The sequence below is a fragment of the Dipodomys merriami genome, unplaced genomic scaffold (assembly GCF_024711535.1).
Source record: "Dipodomys merriami isolate MVZ:Mamm:240054 unplaced genomic scaffold, mDipMer1.0.p SCAF_3, whole genome shotgun sequence".
Lineage (NCBI taxonomy): Eukaryota > Metazoa > Chordata > Mammalia > Rodentia > Heteromyidae > Dipodomys > Dipodomys merriami.
This window is the reverse complement of record NW_027204492.1, coordinates 1502727-1523669: the sequence shown is the minus strand read 5'-3', so window position 1 is coordinate 1523669 and position 20943 is coordinate 1502727. Positions and strand designations below refer to the sequence as shown.

The following is a 20943-nucleotide window of genomic DNA, read 5'->3' as shown; positions in this document are numbered from 1 at the left end:
CATCGCTGGGGCGCGGTCATAGCAGCGCGCATGCCCGCCGCCCTGTCGTTTGGAGTTTGTTCCCGGCGCTGCTGGACCAATCAGAGCCTGGGAACTAAGCTCGTCACTGCCTAGCAAAGCGGAAGAGAGCGACGCAAAGCGCCGTGGGCGGGACGAGAAGCTGCTTTGACCGATACAAAGGGAAGCTCGCGATGTTAGCCAATCAAAACGCAGTTCAGGGGCAGCCAGCGAAAATAAGGCTAGGCATCCGTGCGCAGGCGTGCTCTTCCTGTCCAGGCTCCGCCTCGCAGCTTTCGGTTTCCTGTTAGTTACTTGCCAGCCGCCGGCCGCGGAAACCGAGCTCCAGGTCCTAGCGGCGAACTGTTTAGCTATGTTAGGGAGCTTTGTGGCTCTTATAGTAGCAGAGACGTTAGTATATTGATACCTCGAGTACGGAGCTCCGCTGGGAAGCCGACAGCCAGGCAGTACACACCTACAGACTTGGGAGCAACGGACTGATGGCGTTGTAGCCAAGGGAACGGTTGGAAGGAAAAGGGGCAGGGCGAATGTGAGGGCAAAGTTAAGGCCGGGCAATGGTGGCTCACGCCTGTAATACTAACCACTCAGAAGGATGAGATCTGAGGATCATAGTTCAAAGCCAGCCCAGGTAGAAAAGTCCCAAAGACTCTTTTCTCCAGTTAACCACCAAAAACCCTGGAAGTGGCACTGTGGCTGAAGTGGTAGAGCACTAGCCTTCAGCTGAAAAGCACAGGAACAGCGTCCAGTCCCGAGTTCAAGCCCAGGAACAGCACACACACAAACACACACGAAAGAAAAGAAAACCGGAGGGGTGGAGATACTTTTCTCCCTTTTTTCATTAGTGAATATTAATTGTATAAAAGGTTTCCTTGTGATATTCTCAGTGCATATAATGTACTTTTGTCATATTCACCCACTGTTACTCTATCTCAAGCCTGCTGAGTAGCTAGGATTACAGGCATGAGCCATCAGCACCCGACACTGTCGTTTTAGACAAATAGCAGACCTCAAAAAATAAATTGGAGCTGTGGTTCAAGTGGTAGAATGTTAGCCTTGAGCTAAAAAACTCAGGGACAATGCCCAAGCTCTGAGTACAAGTTCTAGGGCTGGCACACACACACACAAAAAGGAAAGAAAGATACATTACCTATAGACTACCAGACTTAGCACACCTAAAATTAGTGATTCTTCTTTGTCCATTCCTCTCCATGCATAATGTTTGTTTGGGGGAGTCCGGTCATGGGGCCTGGGCACTGTCCCTCAGCTCTTCAAGCTCAAGGCTAGCACTCTACCACTTGAGCCACAGTGCCACTTCCGGTTTTCTTTTTGCTTATGTGGGGCTGAGGAATCGAACCCAGGGCCTCATGCATGCAAGGCAAGTGCTCTACCACTGAGCCACTTTCCCAGCCTCATCATGTTTTTTTTTTATTGGTATATAATTCAAAAGCCATGAACTTGGGTTTCCTCTTAAGGCTAGCTCTCTACCACTTGAGCCAGTTTATTGGTGGGCAATTGGAGATGAGTCTCAGAGACTTTCCTGCCTGGGCTGGCTTCCAACTGCAATCCTTAGATCTCAGCCTCCTGAACAGCTAGGATTATAGGCAGGAGCCACCAGTGCCTAGCTTACTTCCAACTTTTTGCTGGTTAGAGTCTCGTGGACTTGGGTGCCCCAGCTGGATCTCAGCCTCCGAATTAGCTGGGATTACAGACACAACTGGGTTTAATATTGTGCTGTTTTGAGGTGCCTGGGTGTTGTCCTTTAGTTTTTTTGCTCAAAGGTAGCTCTACCACTTGAAGCACAGTTCCACTTCTGGGGTTTTGGTGGTTAATTGGCTTTTAATTTTTTTTTTCCAGTCATGGGGCCTGAACTCTGGGCCTGGGCGCTGTCCCTCAGCTCTTCAGCTCAAGGCTAGCACTCTACCACTTGAGCCACAGCGCTACCTCTGGCTTTTTCTGCTTATGTAGTGCTGAGGAATTGAACCCAGGGCTTCAAGCATGAAAGGCAAGCACTCTACCACTGAGCCACCTTCCTAGCCCGGGTAATTGGCTTTTTGAACCATGATCCTAAAGATCTCAAGCCTCCTGAGTAGCAAGGATTAGTTATGGGCCATCAGCACTGAAATTGGTTCTTTTAAAGTGTACTATTCATTGTTTGTTTGTGTGACTGGTCCTTAGGCTTCAACTCTGGGCCTGGGTATGTCCCTGAGCTTCTTTTGCTCAAGGCTAGCACTCTACCACTTGACCACAGCACCACTTCCGGCTTTCTGTGAGTAGTTTGCTGGAGATAGGAGTCTCATGAGCTTTCCTGCCCTGGCTGGCTTTGAACTTCAATCCTCAGATCTCAGCTTCCTGAAAAATCCCATGCCACTGGCCAAGACTTCATTCCCCTTTCCTTAACTCCTGGTAACCACTGCTTTCATTATGTATGGATTTACCTGTTCTAGACATTTCATGTAATGGAATCATATACCCCAGTGCTGGTGGCTCATGCTTATTATAATCCTAGCTATTCAGCAGGTGAGATCTGAGGATCATGGTTCAAAGCCAGCTAAAAGTGGTGTTGTGGCTCAACTGGTAGAGTGCAAAAGAAACTCAGGGACAGCACCCAGGCTCAGAGTTCAAACCCCAGGACCTGGGGAGTGGGAGAGAGGAGGGGAAGAGATAGGGATGAATAATGCAGTTTAAAAGCCAATTTCAGCTGGGCCCAAATGGTTCAAAACTGTAAACCTAGCTACTCAGGAGGCTGAGATCTGAGGATGACAGTTCAAAACAAGCCCAGGCAGGAAAGTCCATGAGACTTTCTTTTTCCAGTTGTGGGGATTGAACTCTGAGCCTGGGCATTGTCCTTCAGCTCTTCAGCTCAAGGCTATCACTCTACCACTTGAGCCACAGCACCACTTCCAGTTTTCTGGTCGTTTATTGGAGATAATGGTCTCAAGATTTTCCTGCCTGAGCTGGCTTTAAACCGAGATCCTCAGATCTCAAGCCTCCTGAGTAGCTAGGATTACAGGCGTGAGTCACCGAAGGCTGGCTTTTGTGAGACTCTTATCTCCATTACACTACTCAGAAAATGCCAGAAGAGGCATCATGGTTCAGGTAGTAGAGCACTAGCCTTGAGCAAAACGACGCTCAAGAACAGTACCCCAAGGGCTGAGAAGGTGGCTCCGTGGTAGAGCGCTTGCCTTGCTTGCCTTGCATGCCTGAGGCCCTGGGTTCAATTCCTCAGCACCACATAAGCAAAAAGAAAAAAGCCGGAAGTGGTGCTGTGACTCAAGGGGTAGAGCACTAGCCTTGAGCTGAAGAGCTGAGGGACAGCGCCCAGGCCCAGAGTTCAGGCCCCACGACTGGACCCCCCCACCAAAAAAAAGAACAGTACCCAAGCCCTGAGTTCAAGCCCCAGGAGTGGCACAGAATAAACAGAATCATATCCTAAATAACTTGGGGGGGGGGGCTGGGAAGGTGGCTCAGTGGTAGAGTGCTGCCTTGCATGCATGAGGCCCTGGGTTTGATTCCTTAGCACCACATGAGCAGAAAAGGCTGGAAGTGGTGCTGTGGCTCAAGTGGTAGGGCGCTGGACTTGAGCTGAAGAGCAGAGGGACAGCACCCAGGCCCAGAGTTCAGGTCCCATGACCAGCCAAAAAAAAAAGAAAAAGAAAAAAAAAAAAACATTATGGGGACTGGGAAGGTAGCTCAGTGGTAGAGCGCTTGACTCGTATGCATGAGGCCCTGGGTTCGATTACTTAGCACCACATAAGCAGAAAAAGCCAGAAGTGGTGCTGTGGTAGAGTGCTAGCTAAAGAGCTGAAGGACAGAGTTCAGGCCCCATGACCAGCATAATAATAATAATAATAATAATATGAATTGAAAACACAACAGCAATTTGGACACTAGCTATCGGGTGGCAAGGGAGGAATCAGGAATACTTCAGGGTTTTATCAACTTGAGTGGCTGGTTGGGCCATTATCCAAATAGAGCATATTCAGAAAAGTCCAGCAAGCAGCTAGGCAAAGGCACTTGAAATCCAGGAGGTACAAACTGGAGCTGCATAGGGAAGTACGGAAGAAGGGCTGAAGGTGGGACACAGAAATGGAAAGGCACAGAAGCAATGAAGGAAACTGAAGGTAGAACTGCCCTGGAAACACAGTGTCCAGCCCAGGCTTGTCCCTACAAACACATTCACTCAGTGTGAACAGTTAGAAGGCCTGTAGAGCTGGGCACCAGGGGCTCACACCTGTAAACTAGCTACTCGGGAGGCTGAGATCTGAGGATTATAGTGTGAAGCCTGTCCAGGCAGGAAAAGTCCATAAGATTCTTTTCATTTTTTACTTTTTTTTGAGGGGCGGGGGAGTCCGTGGGGCCTGAACTCTGGGCCTAGGTACTTTTCCTCAGCTACTCAGCTCTTCAGCTCAAGGCTAGCACTCTACCATTTGAGCCACAGCGCCACTTCCAGCCTTTTCTGCTTATGTAGTGCTAAGGAATCAAACCCAGGGCCTCAGGCATGCAAGGCAAGCACTCTACCACTGAGCCACCTTCCCAGCCCCATCCATGAGATTTTTTTTTTATCCATGAGATATTTATCTCCAATAAACTACTCAAAAAAAAGGGGGGGGGGAGTAGAGCTGTGGCTCAAGTGATAGAGCACTAGTCTTGAGCAAAAGCAGCTCAGGGACAGTGCCCAGGTTCTGAGTTCAAACCCCAGGACCAGCACAAAAAAAGTCCAAGAGAACATGGAACATCGAGTTCACCCCTGGAGCATTTGTGAGGACACAGAAGCCCATCGAAGCAGAGACAGAGCTGCACACACACATACCCACACACAGATTCCCCAAGGCCACAGGGTGCCTGTGGGATTCTATCTCAGAAAACAGAATTGGGGCAGGTGGCCTCCTCTGAATCCAGTCACAAGGTACCTGCACAACCCAAGGAGGTTTAGAAGAGAGGTCCTAACTGCCAGTCTGTAATGCAAGAGCTGGCACCCAAAGCCAGTCTCACCCAGCTTCCTGTGTCAGGGCCACCATGTCATAAGACCAGCCACCTTTCCATCATCCCTTGGACGCAGGCCTCTTACCTTGTTGCATCTCAGTGCAGTCCTGCTTCACTGCGCATGCGTCCTCTCCATTTGCATCCCCAAAGCCATAAAAAAAAACAACCTCTTCCTTGGCAGGTTGTTCTGGGCCAAAATGCAGTCTTCTGGGCACAGGAAGTGGGGAGAGGCACCCCCATCCCAAATATGCACTCACTCTCTCTCACACACACACACTAATTCCCCAAGGCCACAGGTGAAGTTTATTGTGAAAGCTCATGGGGGAGGATGGGGCGGACAGGCTCTAGGAGGCCGAGTCAGAGGCCTCTGAGCTGTCCTTCACGTCTGTGCTCTCTGTGGTCTCGCTGACCTCACTGAGGTCCTTGCTGTCCCCTCCACTATCCTCGCCAGCCAGGCCCTTCTCTTCACGACAGCCTTCTCCTGAGCCTGGAAGCGCGTTGCCTTTGCTCTCCGTCTTGTTCTCCACAGCACCCACGTGCCTGCCCTTTTCTTTCAGCTCGAGGTGCTGCCGCAGCTGTGGACAGAAGAAGCCCAGGGAGAAGTGAGTGCAAAAAGACAGGCTCTAGGTGGCCAGATGATAGGAAAAGGGGAGCCAGGCATTGTGGCTGGCTGGGAAAGGGACACAGGGAGAGGCAGCAAGACCAGGGCTGGACAGAAGAACGGGGTGAGGAGACCTGGTCTATTTGCTGCCCTGTTATATGAGTAAACACTCATGTGTGCTGGGCTGCTGGGAGTCCCCAAGACAGACCAGTGTCCCTTGAATGTCCTGCCTCCCAGGAGGCCTGGCCTCACCTTTCTTCCCAGTCCTGAGCAAGAAAGTCCATAGCTGACCCCTAACCATCCCAGTGTGTCTAGAGAGGGCCTTCTCCTACTAGGCGCCAGTGGCTCAGGCCTATAATCCTACCTACTCAGAAGGCTGAGATCTGAGGATCATGGTTCAAAGCCAGCCTAGGCAAGAAAGGCTGTGAGACTCTTATCTCCAATCAACTACTCAGAAAAAGCCAAAAGTCGCATTGTGACTCAAATGATAGAGTGCTAGCTTTGAGAAAAAGCTCAGGAACAGCACCCAGGCCCTGAGTTCAAGCCCCAGGACAGGTGCATACACATGCACACACTCACACTCACACACACACTCACATTCACACACACACACACACACACAAGAGCTGATACCCGAAGCCAGTCTCACTCAGTCTCCTGGGTCAGGGCTGCTGTGTCATATGGCTGGCCACCTAGCTCCTTGGCTGCAGGGCTCTTACCTCATCAGCCATCTGAGTGAGGTCCCGCTTCATTGCATATGCATCTTCTCCATCTGCATAGTATTTGGGCTCCACTTCGCTGATCCTGAAGGAAGGAAAACCCAAGTCAACCTATGGGCAAAGTCTCCTGGTCTTCTGTAACATCTACTAATTGGGTATCATTATCCTGACTGATTTTGCTCATCCTGAAAGAACTCTTTGAGCTGGGTGCAGGTGGCTCATGCCTATAATCCTAGCTATTTAGGAAACTAAGATCTGAGGATCACGGTTCAAAGATAGCCTGGGCAGAAAAGGCCCCAGAAGACTCCTATCTCCAATTAACCACTGAACCATCAGAAGTGGAGCTGTGGCTCAAAGTGATAGAGTGCTAGCCTTGAACAAAAAAGCTCAGGGACAGTGCCCTGGATTTCAAGTTCAAGCCCCATGAACAACAACAACAAAGGTGTTTTAAGTAGCCACATTTCCACCATGCACTTCTCTGTTGAACCCACAAAAGGCTAGTATTAAGCACCCATTACATTGCCTGCTGCTCTATCCCTAGATTGACTAGTAATGACTTGTTTCTGTGGTGTCGTGTGTGTGTGTGTGTGTGTGTGTGTGTGTGTGTGTGTGTGTGTGTGTGTGTGTGTGTGTGTGTGTGTGTGTGGTGTGTATGTGTATATACTGGGGCTTGAACTCAGGGCCTTAAGCTCCTTGAGGCTGAAGATGGAGTCTCATGGGCTTTTCTGCCTGACCTGGCTTTGAACTGCCATCCTCCCATCTCAGCCTCCTGAGTAGCTAGGATCACAGGCGTGAGCCACCAATCAGGCTCTGGTGTCTTGTGAGCTGAAGCTCTGAATCCAGTATTCTTCCTTCCCTTCCCTTTGTTCTCCTTCATTTACTGAGCAACTGCTGGATCTTCTGCTCAGCACTAGTGCTGGGAACCAGGAGAGGGTGCTAGAGCTGCCAGAGGGCGGCTGGAGAAGAAGCAAGACTTGATTGCTAGTTAAAAACAAAGGAATTGTTGGCAATTCCCATGAAACAAGTCTTAGATGCATCCTTGGCTGGGTCAAAGGATTCTCCCTGGATTGGGTGTTGAACCTGCTCCAAGCCACTGCCCTGCCCAGACCTTCTCTTCACCCTACCTTCACACCACAGCTGAGTGTGCCTCAGTGGGCCCTCCATGGGCTGCCCACTTCAGCCTTACTCTCACATGGCTTTTTACCTATACTGGGCACTGCCAGGTTTTGTCTCCCTTGAGGGACACAGAGAAGCCATGTTCTGAGCAGACCTGCCCCCGCCTACCAGGATGCTCAGGGCTCTCAGTCCCATGCCATGCCTGCCCTCAGCCCTTCCTTCCTGTAACTCCCTTTTCTTCTCACACATGGATCCTTGTGGGTGACAACATTTGGGACATCCTGCCTCTCAACCTCTGTTCATACACAAAGCGTATCACTCACCAACTCCAACTCCAAACTCACTTTAAGAAGCCTTCACCAGGCTTGGCGGTGGTAGCTCACGCCTGTAATCTACCTACTCACGAGGAAGAGATCTGGGGATCACGGTTCAAAGCCAGCCTAGGTTGCAAAGGCTATGAGACTCATATTTCCAATAAGCTCCTCAAAACAAAAAGAGCTGCAAGTGGTGCTTTGGCTCAAGTGATAGAGTGCTAGCCTTGAGACAAAGATGCTCAGGGGCAGTGCCCAAGCAGAGTTCAAACCCCAGGACCACCCCCCCCCCAAAAAAAAGCCTCCACCAGCTGCTAAATATTCCTATACCCAGAAGACATCCAGGCTTCTGGTTCCACATCTCACCTGGGGTAGACCTCACCAGGCAGCTCGTCAGCCAGTAGCCACTAAATATAGAGACATGTCTGGAGTCTACTGCCTCCTCCCCTTCACAGTCCCCCCTGTCCTGGCCCAACTCAGTACCATACCCCACAGAAAGATGTCGATGTACTTACTGAAAGTTGAGGGTGTTGGAATAGAGGTGCAGGGCGGCCCGGTTACTGCAGGGGAACAAGGCACTGCTGAGCTGCACAAACTTGGCCAAGCAAGTAGGCAGGCCATGTCCAGGTCCTGCCCCTCCTCCTGGTCCACCCTTCCCACTAATCCTACTTCCTCCCAGGTCTTCTCCAAAAGGCAGGGCACCCCAGAACCCTTGTGAAGATGGTAAGTCTGCCTCCCCCTCCCCCACATTGCCCCTTCCCTCAGCTTGGCTTCCACCTCTTCCTGACATGGAGGGAGACGTATTTAGCATTGAAGTTCTCTATCATGGCTCGAGAGGCCTGGTCCATCAGCTTCTGAGCCAGGCCAAGGCGCCGATGGGAACGCTTCACAGCCTGGAAGAAGATGGAGTAGCAGTGGGACGTGACAGCTGCCCCTCCCCCATCCATCCGGGCCCAAGCCTCAGCAAGCTCCACTCACCAGTGAGGTGATATGTCCATGGGGCACGTCATCTGGGTCCTCTTCCCTGCAGGAAAAAGGAGGGGCCTAGAAAGGAGCCTTGGGTAGGCACACTTAGCAGTGCAAATTCCTTGAGGCTGAGACAAAGGTATCCTAGACTTGGGCTGAGAATGTCAGGGATCAGGTAGCTGGCGCTCTACCACTGAATCCACATGTCCATGTATGCAACATATTTGCAAAGGAAGAAACCCAGGAAAGAGGTTATATGGAAACTCTGTACCTTCTGCTTAATGTTTCCACAAACTTAAGTTGCCCTGAAAAAATCCTATTAATTTTTTGTTGTTGTTGTTTTGTCGGTTGTGCGGCCTGAACTCTGGGCCTGGGCGCTGTCCCTCAGCTCTTCAGTTCAAGGCTAGCACTCCACCACTTGAGCCACAGTGCCACTTCTGGCCTTTTATGTTTATGTGGTGCTGAGGACTTGAACCCAACTCATGCATGCAAAAGGCCAAGCACTCTATCACTGAGCCACCTTCCCAGCCCCTATTATATATATATATATATTTTTTTTTTTTTTTGCCAGTTTTGGGGTTTGAATTCAGGGCCTGCGCACTGTCTCTGACCTTTTTGCTCAAGGCTAGCACTCTACCACTTGAGCCACAGTGCCACCTCCGGCCTTTTCTGTGTATATGGTACTGAGGAATTGAACCCAGGACTTCATGCATGCTAGGCAAGCACTCTACCACTAAGCCACATTCCCAGCCCTCCCATCATTTTTTTTTAATGCACAGTAGTCCCTGGCACTGGTGGCTCACGCCTGTAATTCTAACTATACACGAGGCTGAGAGCTGAGGATCATGGTTGAAAGTCAGCCTGGGCAGGAAAGTCTGTGAGACTCTTATCTCCAATAAAGTACTCCAAAAAAGCCAGAAGTGGAGCTGTGGCTCAAGTGGCAAAGCACTAGCTTTGAGCAAAAGAAGCTCAGGAACAGCACCCAGGACCTGAGTTCTCCCCCCCTCCCACTGGCATAAAAAATAGGCATTTAGTTACAAGGTATCTGTATCATTACAATGTATCATCAGTACTGTCTCCTCACTTAAAACAAGTACTTCGCAAGTGCAACATGTTTCTGTTTGCTCCAGTTTGGTTTTGTGCCAGTTCAAGCTCATCCTCTCACTGGGCCTTTTCACTGAAGACTGCTGCTCTGCCGCTGAAGCTACATGTCCATGTGTGCAACACAGCACGTTTGCAAAGAAAGATATTATATGGAACCCTGTACCTTCTGCTCAATTTTTCCAGACTTAAGTTGTCCTAAAAAATAATCCAGTCATTTTTTAAAAACCCACAGCAGTGTTTCTAGGTCTGGACAGTGTTGGCTTCCTCCACCCACGGTTGATTGCCAGCCCCAGAACTAGATTCCTTTCTTTTTGATGACTCACATTTTGGCCAGGACGTACCCCACAATCTTCCCATTCTCGTCCTCAGCAATGTAAGAGAGCTGGTGACAGAAGAAAAGGAAGTCAGAAAATCAGTCTGCATCCGAGCAGGCTGGAGGATCTCCTCCTGTGGCCCCCTGCCTCGTGCCTGACAGCAGGGGTGACTTCTGACAGCTCGGGACCTCCTGGCTGAGTGGCTCCGTTTCCCCTAAACCACACTGTGTGTGCCTTGTCCCAGACCTGAATGAGAACAGACACAAGGTAGGAACGGGGCTCCTACCCTGCCTGGGTTCCATGCTCCCTTCAGGCACTTTCCCCTGTGCCTCTGCATGGCATCAGCAGGCCATACAACTCCCTGGGCTCTTTCATGGTCTTGGCCATTCCTTCCTGGACCTACTGAAACGCTGCTCACCTGGGGCCAGGAGAGGCCGTGGTAGAAGTAGTATTTCATCTGGTAGTTCTCAGGCAGGCAGAGGAGGTTGCAGTGCTGCATGTTCATCAGGTCCTCGGGCTGCAGGGGGGCACAGGGGCCCGCACTCAGTCCCGGGCTGCGGTGACTAAGTAGGCCTCAGTCAGGCGAGAACCCGGCTCCTGATCTAGCATCTTCTCCGACTGCCCTCCCCTGGAGCTGGGCAGGGCTGTGAATATGTGACTTTGCACGCGGCCTGGCCCACAGTCGCTGTACAAAATACCCCTTCCCAGAAAGGATCTAGAAAGGCAGGAGGTTCCGGGAGCCCACCCCACGGAGCTGTGACATCAGGCAAGCCGGGGACCTTCGCGACCCTAGCCCAGCGCGCCCTGCAGCCTCTGCGGGCTCACTCAGCCTTTCAGATCACGCGGCCACAGGAGCGCAGGGCCACCGGGTCCCTTGAGAGCATGCGCACGCGGCCACCCAGCCCAGCGCCCACGCGGCGCGGACAGCCTCCCGCCCCGGCCCCTCACCCTAGCATTGCGGATGTTCATAACGGCGGCGGGGCTTGCGGGTCCCAGCAGATCGTGAACGCGCAGTCAGCTGCCGCTGCGCTCCAGAGCAACGCAGGGGCGACCCGGGCCAGGGCTGGAGCTAAGGAACCGGCTCTCCGGAGCGGCAGCGGAAGAGGCGGCGCGCTCCGGGCCGGTCACCGACCGGAAGTACGGAGATCGCTCGACCCGCCCTCCTGGCCGCTGGCCAATGTGCAGGGTGGTCCCGCGCGCAGGCCACCGGGCCAATGACAGCGACCGGCCAGCGCGCTGGGCGTGGGCGCGGATGGGCGCGGCGCCGGCCGGGCGAGCCGGTGCCTGTCTGGCAGCAATGCGGGGCAGTCACCGTCCCCCTCCCGCGGGCCCACAGAACGTGCACACACTGGCAGGTGGATCAAGCTATTTTATTTCGCGCCTCCGCGGGCGGGGACCGAAGAAGGGGAGCAGCTGAGGTCGGGGTCCGTGGCGACGCGGCTCAGCATGGAGCCCAGCATCTCCTCGCACATGGCTAGACACCGGGGCACGTGGAAGCAGCCTGCGGGGGCGGGGGAGGCACGAGCACACACGCGGGTTGGGAAGGGGGAGTGACCTGATTGCCACGACCCCCCGACCCCCCATCAGTCCCGCTGAGTCGCTGGGGACTCACCTTTGAAAGGACCCCCCTTGATGGTCAGCGCCACCTTCCCCTCTCGATTCAGATAGCCAAACCATTCCCCACGCTCGGAATCGCGGAACTGTAAGGAGACAGTGACAGCTACCACCCGCAAGCCCCACATCCCGGTGCCAGGGTGAGGGAGGGAGAGGCCCTCGCTGTCCGGCCACCACACATCCTGGTTGAAAAGGAGAGCTGAGAGCCCGGGCGCACAGCAGGCCTTGTGCTGCGGTGGACTGGAACAGGGAATCAAATCAGCCCTACACCTAGGGTCTATTAGCCTGATGGTGTATACAGGTGTTGACACTGTCCTAACTCTGAACTGAATACTTAAAGGTTGGAGACCTGGCTCAAGTGCTTGAACACAGCCTACCAAACAAAAAGCAATGAGTTCAAACCCTAATACTCTAGCAAAACAAAAACTAAACAATCCTTGCTGGGTGCTGGTGGCTCCTGCCTGTAATCCTAGCTACTCAGGGGGCTGAGATCTGAGGATCATGGTTCCATGCCAGCCTGGGCAGAAAAGTCCCCTAGAGACTCTTATGTCCAATAAATCACTCAAAACCTGGAAAGTGGGGCTGGGAAGGTGGCTCAGTGGTAGAGCGCTTGCCTTGCATGCATGGGGCCCTGGGTTCCATTCCTCAGCACCATATAAGCAGAAAAAGCTAGAAGTGGTGCTGTGGCTCAAGTGGTAGAGTGCTCGCCTTTAGTTGAAGAGCTGAGGGAAAGTGTCCAGGCCCAGAGTTCAAGCCCCACAACCAACAACAAAAAGAAAAAGTTTATGTAAACTGTATTGCATACAATAGATTTAAAGTAAAATCCTGATGGATGCTTGTGTGCCAGGAAACTTGTGACTCCACTGGAATTCCTGTTCCCCCAGTCCCACAGACTGCACATTTCTCATCTATCCCTGCCCAGTGTCTGCTGTTTCTGATGGGGGGGACAGCAGGTAGGTTGGCTGAAATGACCCATTCTGAACTCTTCCCCACCTGCACCCCACCGAGCACCCATTCCACCGAGCACCCATTCCACCCAGCACCCATTCCACCCAGGCCATTCACTTCTTCCAGATCTCCCAAGATGTGCTCAAAGACCCCAGCTGATGCTCTTGTTCCTCACTGATAAGTAGACAGGGCCCCTTCTCGGGATCCTAGAGTAAACAAACCAGGTGCATTAAAGTCCACTATCAAAACCTCCTTACACACCTATAATCCCAGCTGCTCAGGAAGCTGAGATCTATCCATCTCAGCCTGGGCAGAAAAGCTCTTGAGACTTCATCTCTTTAGTTAAAAGCAAGCCTAGAGGTGTGGCTTAAGTGGTAGAGAACCAGTCAAGTTTTAAATTGTGACACGATGATGTGTTCTTCATATGAGGTAAAAACTAGTTCTATATCCTTTTTCTTTTTCTGGTGTTGGTACTGGAATTTGAACTCAGGGCCTTTGTCTTCACGACTTTTTCACTCACAGCTGGAGCTCTACCACTTGAGCCACACCTCCACTTTCAGCCTCTTGCTACTTAATTGGAAATAACAGTCTCATGACCTTTTCTGCCAATGCTGGCTTCAAACTGAGATCCTGAAATGTCAGCTTCCCAAGTAGCTAAGATTACTGGTGTCCAGCCTTGCTGGTTATTTTGGTGACAAGAGTCTCGTGGACTTTTTTTTCTGCTGAGGCTGGCTTTAGACTTTGATCCTCCTTCAGACTTTGATCTCAGCCTCCTACGAAGCTAGAATTAGATAGGAGCCACTGGCCCTGACTTTTTTCCCCTCATTTTTTGTAACACTGCTCATGCCTTTTCATGACTTACATTGCACTTGGACACAGGAAGACAATATACTAGCATCACAAAAAAAAAAAAGGAGAAAAAAAAGTAAAGAGCTGGCCACCAGTGGCTCATGCCTGTAATCCTAGCTACTCAGGAGGCTGAGATCTGAGGATTACTTTTCAGAGCCAGCCCAGGTAGGAAAAGTCCCTGAGACTCAAATCTCCACTTACTTACCAGAAAGCAGGAAGTGGTGCTATGGCTCACAGTAGAAGGACAAGCCTTGAGCAAAAGAGCTCAAGCCCTGAGTTCAAGCCCCATTACTAACAACAACAACAAGAGATAGTAAAGATTTTCTGTGTTTTCTGTTCAGTTTTTTCTGGATATCTGGATTTTTGTTTTATACATTGTTTTGTTGCTTAGTGCATAATGACTTACCTGTTGGTTACAAGTTTTTGTTTGTTTGGTTTGGTTTCATTTGACACTGGGTCAGGCTGGTCTTAATATCTCATGATCCTCTTTCCTCAGCCTCCAGCGTATTGGAACCACAACTGTGTACCACACATCTAGCTCTTGTGATTGTTTAATGTTATTTCTAACCTGTTCATATATATATATATATATATATATATATATATATATATATATATGGTTAGGAAGGTGGCTCAGTGGTAGAGTGCTTGCCTCACATGCATGAGGCCCTGGGTTCGATTCCTCAGCACCACGTAAGCAGAAAAAGCCAGAAGTGGCGCTGTGGCTCAAGTGGAAGAGCGCTCACCTTCAGCTGAAATGCTGAGGGACAGCACCCAGGCCCAGAGTTCAGTTCAAGCCCAGGACTGGCAAAAATATATATATGTGTGTGTGTGTGTGTGTGTGTGTGTGTGTGTGTGTGTGTGTGTGTGTGTGTGTGTGTGTGTGTGTGTGTATGTGATATATACATGATATATATATATGTATGTGTGTGATATACATACATATATATGTGCATATAGTGCTGGTCCTGGGGCTTGAACTTGAGGCCTGGGTGCTGTCTTTAGGTTTTTGTGCTCAAGGCTAGCACTCTGCCACTTGAGCCACAACTCCATGCCCAACTTGTTTGGTAGTTAATTGGAGATAAAAGCTCATAGACTTTCCTGCCAGGGGTGGCTTCAAATGCAATCCTCAGATATCAGCCTCCTGAGTAGCTAAGACTGCAGGTTTGAGCCACCAGCTTCCCATTTTGTTTTAAACCAGTGGCCTATTCTTTAATTAATACATGCAGTAGTGAGATCGAGACACAGGTGTGGTATTTGTGCTGTTTGGAAATAATAGTAAACAAGTGAGATGGCTAATTGTATTGTAATAGAAACACAGCTAGAATGTGGTTGGCTCTAATCAAAATGGAAATAGTGTTAGATTTCAGTTACAAGTTAGTGCAAATTCTAAATTTCTCTAAGGTCTCAGGCTCATAGACTCCAGATAAGAATCTCAGCCACGGGCTGGGAAGGTGGCTCAGTGGTAGAGCACTTGCCTTGCATGCATGAGGCCCTGGGTTCGATTCCTCAGCACCACATAAGTAAAAAGAAAAAAGCCAGAAGTGGCGCTGTGGCTCAAGTGGTAGAGCGCTAGCCTTGAGCTGAAGAGCTGAGGGACAGTGCCAAGGCCCAGAGTTCAGGCCCCATGACTGGACCCCCCCCCCAAAAAAAAGAATCTCAGCCACATTCCCAGGATGACCTTCACAGGTAGTGGCTAAGAAAACACACCATCAGTCTTCTTATTTCCCACTCACTTGGGCTTCTCAGGGCTCCAAAGTAGGGGTTTTCCCCCCAAATAGAGGGCTGATTCTTATCTCTTTCACTGGCCCCTCCCACTCCTTTGCTTAGTTTAAGAAAAAGCTTAGTTTGACCAGATACTGGTAGGTCATGCCTGTAATTCTAGCCACTAAGGAGACTGAGATCTGAGGATCACAGTTAAAGGCCAGCCCAGGCAGGGAAGTCCCGATGAGACTCTTCAGTCCAATTAACCAGTAGAAAACTAGAAGTGGAGGGCTGGGAAGGTGGTTCAGTGGTAGAGCGCTTGCCTTGCATGCCTGAGGCCCTGGGTTCGATTCCTTAGCACCACATAAGCAGAAAAAAGCCGGAAGTGGCGCTGTGGCTCAAGTGGTAGAGCACTAGCCTTAAGGTGAAGAGCTGAGGGACAGCGCCCAGGCCCAGAGTTTAGGCCCCACGACCGGGCCAAAAAAAAAGAAAGAAAGAAAGAAAGAAAGAAAAACTAGAAGTGGCACTGTAGCTCAAGTGGTAGAGCAATACTCTTGAGCAAAACAGTTCCAAGACAGCACCCAGACCTTGAGTTCAAGCCCCATGACTGACCAAAAAAATGAAAGAAAAAGAAACAGCTTAGCTTGCCCCGAGCCTCTGGCCATCCTTGACCTCTCCTCTCAACTCAAGGCTCAGAAATTCTGTCTCAGCTCCTGTGTCACCCCAAGACGTCCTGTGTCTAGCAGCACAGCCAAGCTCTTTGCACGCACAGCCCTGCCCTGGCCAGGGCCTCGCACTCCACTCGCTCCCCTCCCTCCCTCCCATCTCCTCTGGGCCAGGAGGGGACAAGGACGTGCTCACCTGGCGGAAGGTGTACTCAGCCACCTGGTCAAAGAGGCGCAGCAAAGCAGGGTCCCCGCTGTCACGGTAACCCATAAGGAAGGCAACCATGGCCTCACAGTGTGGCCACCAGAGCTTCATGTCCCACTCCAGCTGAGAGCAAAGCACAGGCAGGTGATGGAAAGGGGGGGGGGGTGCTGCAGCCTTCTCAGCAGGACCCTCACCCCATCCTTTTGTCCCTGCTCAGTCTTCACCAGTTTCTGGGTGCTATATGAGATACTGAGGGGGAGGGTGTCCTGAATGATCCTCAGAATGGTTCTAGCTTACTGACCTGAATGCATCCCAAGCAATTCCTTAACAGGATAGAGGGGTGGGACCCCCCTTTAGCCCTTGAATTGAAAGGTCCTGTTTGAGCCAGGATGTTTCACACCCCTTGAACATCGTTCCCACCTGGGCCAGCACAGACCTCCGAAGGGTCAAGGCTCTGCTCCTGACTGCGACCAAGTGACATAGTTTTTTTTTTTTTGGGGGGGGTCCGGTTGTGGGGCCTGGACTCTGGGCCTGGGCACTGTCCCTCAGCTCTTCAGCTCAAGGCTAGTGCTCCATCACTTGAGCCACAGCGCCACTTCCGGCTTTTTTCTTTTTGCTTATGTGGTACTGAGGAATCGAACCCAGGGCCTCATGCATGCAAGGCAAGCACTCTACCACTGAGCCACCTTCCCAGCCCCATGACAGAGGTTTAATGGGGCTTGAACTCTGGGCCTGGGTACTGTCCCTCAGCTCTTCAGCTCAAGATGAGCACTCTACCACAGTGCCACTTCCAATTTTCTGGTGGTTTATTGGAGATAAGAGTCTCATGGACTTTCCTGCCCAGGGTGGCTTCGAACCTCGATCCTCAGATCTCAGCCTCCTGAGTAGCTACGATGACAGGCGTGAGCCACTGGCACCCAGCTGGGTTAAGTTTTGAGCTCTAGGTTCAAATCCAGCCCCAGTTTCTGCTTCTGTTAGAGCAGGCTGATGACTGGGCAGAAAGCCTTAGGGCCAGGCCAGCCATCTGAGGCCCTGGCCTCTCTCACCTGGGTAGGGCAGAGACCGTCAGCGTCCTTGAAGTAGAAGAGGCCTCCGTACTCCTCGTCCCATCCCGAGTGAAAGGGCAGCAGGAGGAACTTGTCAATGATATGGGCTCGAAGTTTGGGATCCTCTTTCCGGCTGGCATAACGTAGCAAGAACCAGCCCGCTTCTAATGCGTGGCCTGAAGAGAAGTCGGGGTAAGGGAGGAAGGGATCTGACCCCCAGGCTTGGGGCATTCAAGCCCTGCTCCCTCCTTTCCTCCTTCCCTAATGGGAAGAGTAGTGCTGAACTCCCCTCCCCCATGGGTTGACCCCGTTTTCACCCTTTCAGTCCTACCTGGGCCACTCCTCAGACTTGGCAAGCCTGTCTATCCTCTAAGCCTTTCCCCAGCCTCCCCCCCTCCCCCCGGAAGTCGTGGGGCTTGAACTCTGGGCCTTGACGCTGTCTCTTAGCTTTTCAGCTCAAGGCGAGTGCTCTACCACTTGAGCCACAGCGCCACTTCTGGATATCTATCTGGTGTTTCATTGAAGACTTTCTTGCCCAGGCTGGCTCTGAACCATGATCCTCAGATCTCAACCTCCTGAATAGCTAGGATGACAGGCATGAGCCACCAGTGCCTGCCCTGCATATGCCTTTTTGTGTGTGCCTGCCAGTACTGGGACTTGAACTCAGGGCCTGGGAGCTATCCCTTAATTTCTTTTGCTGAAGGCTGGCACTTGAGTCACAACTCTACTTCTGGCTATATTTTGGAATTAAGAGTCTCAAGGACTTTCCTGATGGGGCTGGGTTTAAACCAAAATCCTCAGATGCAGCCTCCTGAGCAGCTAGGATTATACACGTGAGCCACCTGCTCTGGCTTTCTGTCTACTCTTTGGTGGAAGGAGAAGGGAGGAGGCAATTCCCCACAGCTAAAATCTCAAGTTCAAGGCTGAGGCTCTCTTTCTCCAAGACGAGCCCAACACACTCTGCCCCCTCACCTGGGTTCTGGTGTCTTCCTAGACAACCGGGAAGTTCCTTGCCATCCACTGACACATTCTCCAACACAACCTGTCCACCCCTCTGCCAGGGAAGAGCAGAAGACAGCTCTGTTTCTGGGCCCTAGCTCGACAGCTAAAAAGAATTAGCCTAAAAAAATCCCCTCCTTCCTCTCTACCCGCAGCACAGAATGGCATTTTGGTTCATTCCCATGGGCCTAACAGCCTCTAGTCCTTGCTGCAGGCCCGGCCCTCTGGAGGGGAAGGGCAGGCTCGAGGGGAAGGGCAGGCGAGGCAAACTGGGAAGTCCATGGAGGCCTGAGGGGGATAGGGATGAGGTCCCCATCTCCTGGCCGCAGGGTCCATGGAGGCCTGAGGGGGATAGGGATGAGGTCCCCATCTCCTGGCCGCAGGGTCTATGCACCGCCAGGTCCCTCAACGCTCAGCCCCGCCCACCTTCCCCACGAGGCACTTCCAGGCTCTTCCGGAGGAGTGCACTGCTGGAGAGCTGGAGGGTGGGTGGGGAGGGGGGGGGGCTTCACCTGGACGTGCTGCAGAATCCTGTGGGCACACCAGTCCTCCAGCTCGCCATATTTGCCTGCCAGCTCGGCATCGTCCTCGCTGAGCTGCTGCACCAGGTGGAGCAGCATCATGGGCACCGCCATGGGCTCCGCAGCGGGGGCCCCAGAGAGCTGGGGCTGGCCCAGCCCAGAGGGGTCCTCCCGCACCCAGTAGACGATTTCATCCATCATGCCTACTGCCTCATTCTGCAGAGAGGGGCCCCAGGTGAGGCTGCATCCCTCGCCCCCCATGATCCTGCAGTGGGAAGGCTGAGGCCCCATGTGCCTTCCAGGGCACCAGGAATACAACTCCAGGGCGGGCCTTGAGGTGTGTTCAGTGCTGGGGGCCGGGGTCTAGCAGCACAGGGGACCCATGAAGGAGGCAGAGGACCCCTCCAGCTAGGCACAAGGCTGGAACCCTGCAGGTCAAGGTGGTTGAAGGAGACTTCTAGGGAAAAGAGGGGCCATATTGTACAATAGGATGGAGGCATGTGCGGTGGGGGCCCCTGGCCCAGAGATGGGGCGGCCATGGCAGGGTCTCAGGACATGTTCTTTTTTTTTTGCCAGTCAGTCCTGGGGCTTGAAGTCAGGAACTGGGCACTGTGCCTTAAACTTGTTTTGCTCAAGGCTAGAGCTCTACCACTTGAGCCACAGCACCACTTCTGGCTTTTTCTGTGTATGTGGTACTGAGAGGAATGGAACCCAGAGCTTCATGCATGGTAGGCAAGCACTCTACCACTAAGCCACATTCCCAGCCCAAGACATGTCTGTTTTGTGTGTGCCAGTCCTGGGGTTTGCACTCTGGACTGGGTGCTGGCCTTGAGCCTCTTTGGCTCAAGGCTTGTGCTCTACCCCGTAGAGCCATAGCACCACTTCTAGACTTTTCTGAGTAGTTCATTGGAGATAAGACTCATGGACTTTCCCAACAAGGCTGGCTTGGCATTGCAATCCTTAGATCTCAGCCTCCTGAATAGCCAGGACTACAGGCATGAGCCAACAGCGTCCCACACAGCACATGCTTTAACGGTGCAGCTCTAAGAGCCAGCAGCCTCTTCCCACTCACCTGGTACCGCACATCCCCTGTGACCCTCCACAGCTCGTTCATGGCCATGGTGTAAAAGCACTCGCTGAAGATGGTCCGCTGCACCTTGCCTGGGCGGCCGTCCCGAGTGAGGACAAATGCGCATTTCTTGCCAGGAGGGGCCACACGCGCACAACGCAGCAGAAACTCGCCCCCTGGTGGTGGGGGAGCGGGCATTGGCCAGGACTCCTGAAGACCCGCCCCATCCCCAGGCCGTGGCACCTCCCGAGGAACACCGTCCCCAAGAATCAGGCACTTTGAGGGAGCTCTATTGAGTGAACAGGGGCGAGGCCCTTGGGGGGAGGACGCGGGAGAGGAGGCAACACCTGCTTTTGCTGAGTCCAGAAGTTGAGATTGGTGGAAGCGCTGGAAATGGCGGTACAAGCGACAATACATCCACACCTGCGGCGGGGCAGAGGGGTCACCGCAGGGAAGGAGTGTGTGTATGGGGGCGGGGGAGCACAGCGTGGCCGTGACAGGCCGCGGTGAGTGCCGCACGGAGGCTGCAAGGACACTGCTACCCACCTGCCTCGCTTGCAGCCAGACATATTTGAGGTCGTCAAATACCTTCCCGTCGTGGCCAAGGCACGTGAAGAAGCCCCTGTGGAACATCCAGGGCGAGGCAAAGCGGGGAGGGACTTTGCACCCCTCCCCACATGTTCCGTGGCTCCTCTGCCCCCCCCCCAGCAGATCGGAGAGTCGCCCGAGGGAAGCAGGCGTTTGGGCGAGGGGCAGAGCCACTGGCGGGGCAGCTCACCCGTGCTCCTGGTCGTGGGAATGCTCCACCCAGAAAGCTACCACGCGGTCCAGCTCCTGCTCCACGCGCTCCTTCCACACCTGCAGCGTCTCCCGCTCGCTCTCCATGTCCTGGGGGCGGGCAGGTGGGGGGCATGCGGGGCTCCCTACCGGGACTTCCTCATCGCCCTAGGGCCCGGGTTTCCTCTGCGGGCTCCACTGGGCTCCGCAGCTGTCTCCCCCCCCCCCCCCCCCCCCCCCGCTTCTAGCCTTCCACCCCATGTCTGCGCTGGGCTTTCCACGCCACCGATCCCCTGGGACCGGCCAGGAGAGCCCCGTTCCCGCCGGACTGCCACCCCGAGACCCCAGTTCATCACCCACTTTCTTCCAGGAAGACGACAGAGTTACTGGCGGGTCCCGTGACTGTCACTCAGC

The 20943-nt window shown here is 52.7% G+C and overlaps 2 protein-coding genes across 3 annotated transcripts; both read right to left on the bottom strand.

The window, feature by feature from the left end:
• Window positions 1–5281: 5281 nt before the first annotated feature.
• On the bottom strand, window positions 5282–11239 carry Naa10 (N-alpha-acetyltransferase 10, NatA catalytic subunit). The gene is made up of 8 exons (XM_070039487.1): window positions 11081–11239; window positions 10551–10649; window positions 10142–10200; window positions 8727–8772; window positions 8526–8641; window positions 8264–8308; window positions 6322–6406; window positions 5282–5576 (listed from the first exon to the last, which is right to left on the bottom strand). The coding sequence occupies exons 1-8, from the start codon at window positions 11099–11101 to the stop codon at window positions 5346–5348; spliced, it is 702 nt and encodes a 233-aa protein (XP_069895588.1). The 5' UTR covers window positions 11102–11239; the 3' UTR covers window positions 5282–5345.
• Window positions 11240–11481: 242 nt separating this feature from the next.
• On the bottom strand, window positions 11482–20943 carry Renbp (renin binding protein). 2 transcript variants are annotated; one of them, XM_070039485.1, is made up of 11 exons: window positions 20890–20943; window positions 20531–20640; window positions 20299–20374; window positions 20100–20175; window positions 19756–19928; window positions 18675–18899; window positions 18136–18217; window positions 17164–17339; window positions 16109–16240; window positions 11745–11832; window positions 11482–11633 (listed from the first exon to the last, which is right to left on the bottom strand). In XM_070039485.1, the coding sequence occupies exons 2-11, from the start codon at window positions 20635–20637 to the stop codon at window positions 11503–11505; spliced, it is 1266 nt and encodes a 421-aa protein (XP_069895586.1). In that variant the 5' UTR covers window positions 20638–20640; window positions 20890–20943; the 3' UTR covers window positions 11482–11502. The 2 variants fall into 2 exon arrangements, with proteins under 2 accessions (XP_069895586.1, XP_069895587.1); XM_070039486.1 differs by lacking the exons at window positions 11482–11633; window positions 11745–11832 and adding an exon at window positions 12514–12900.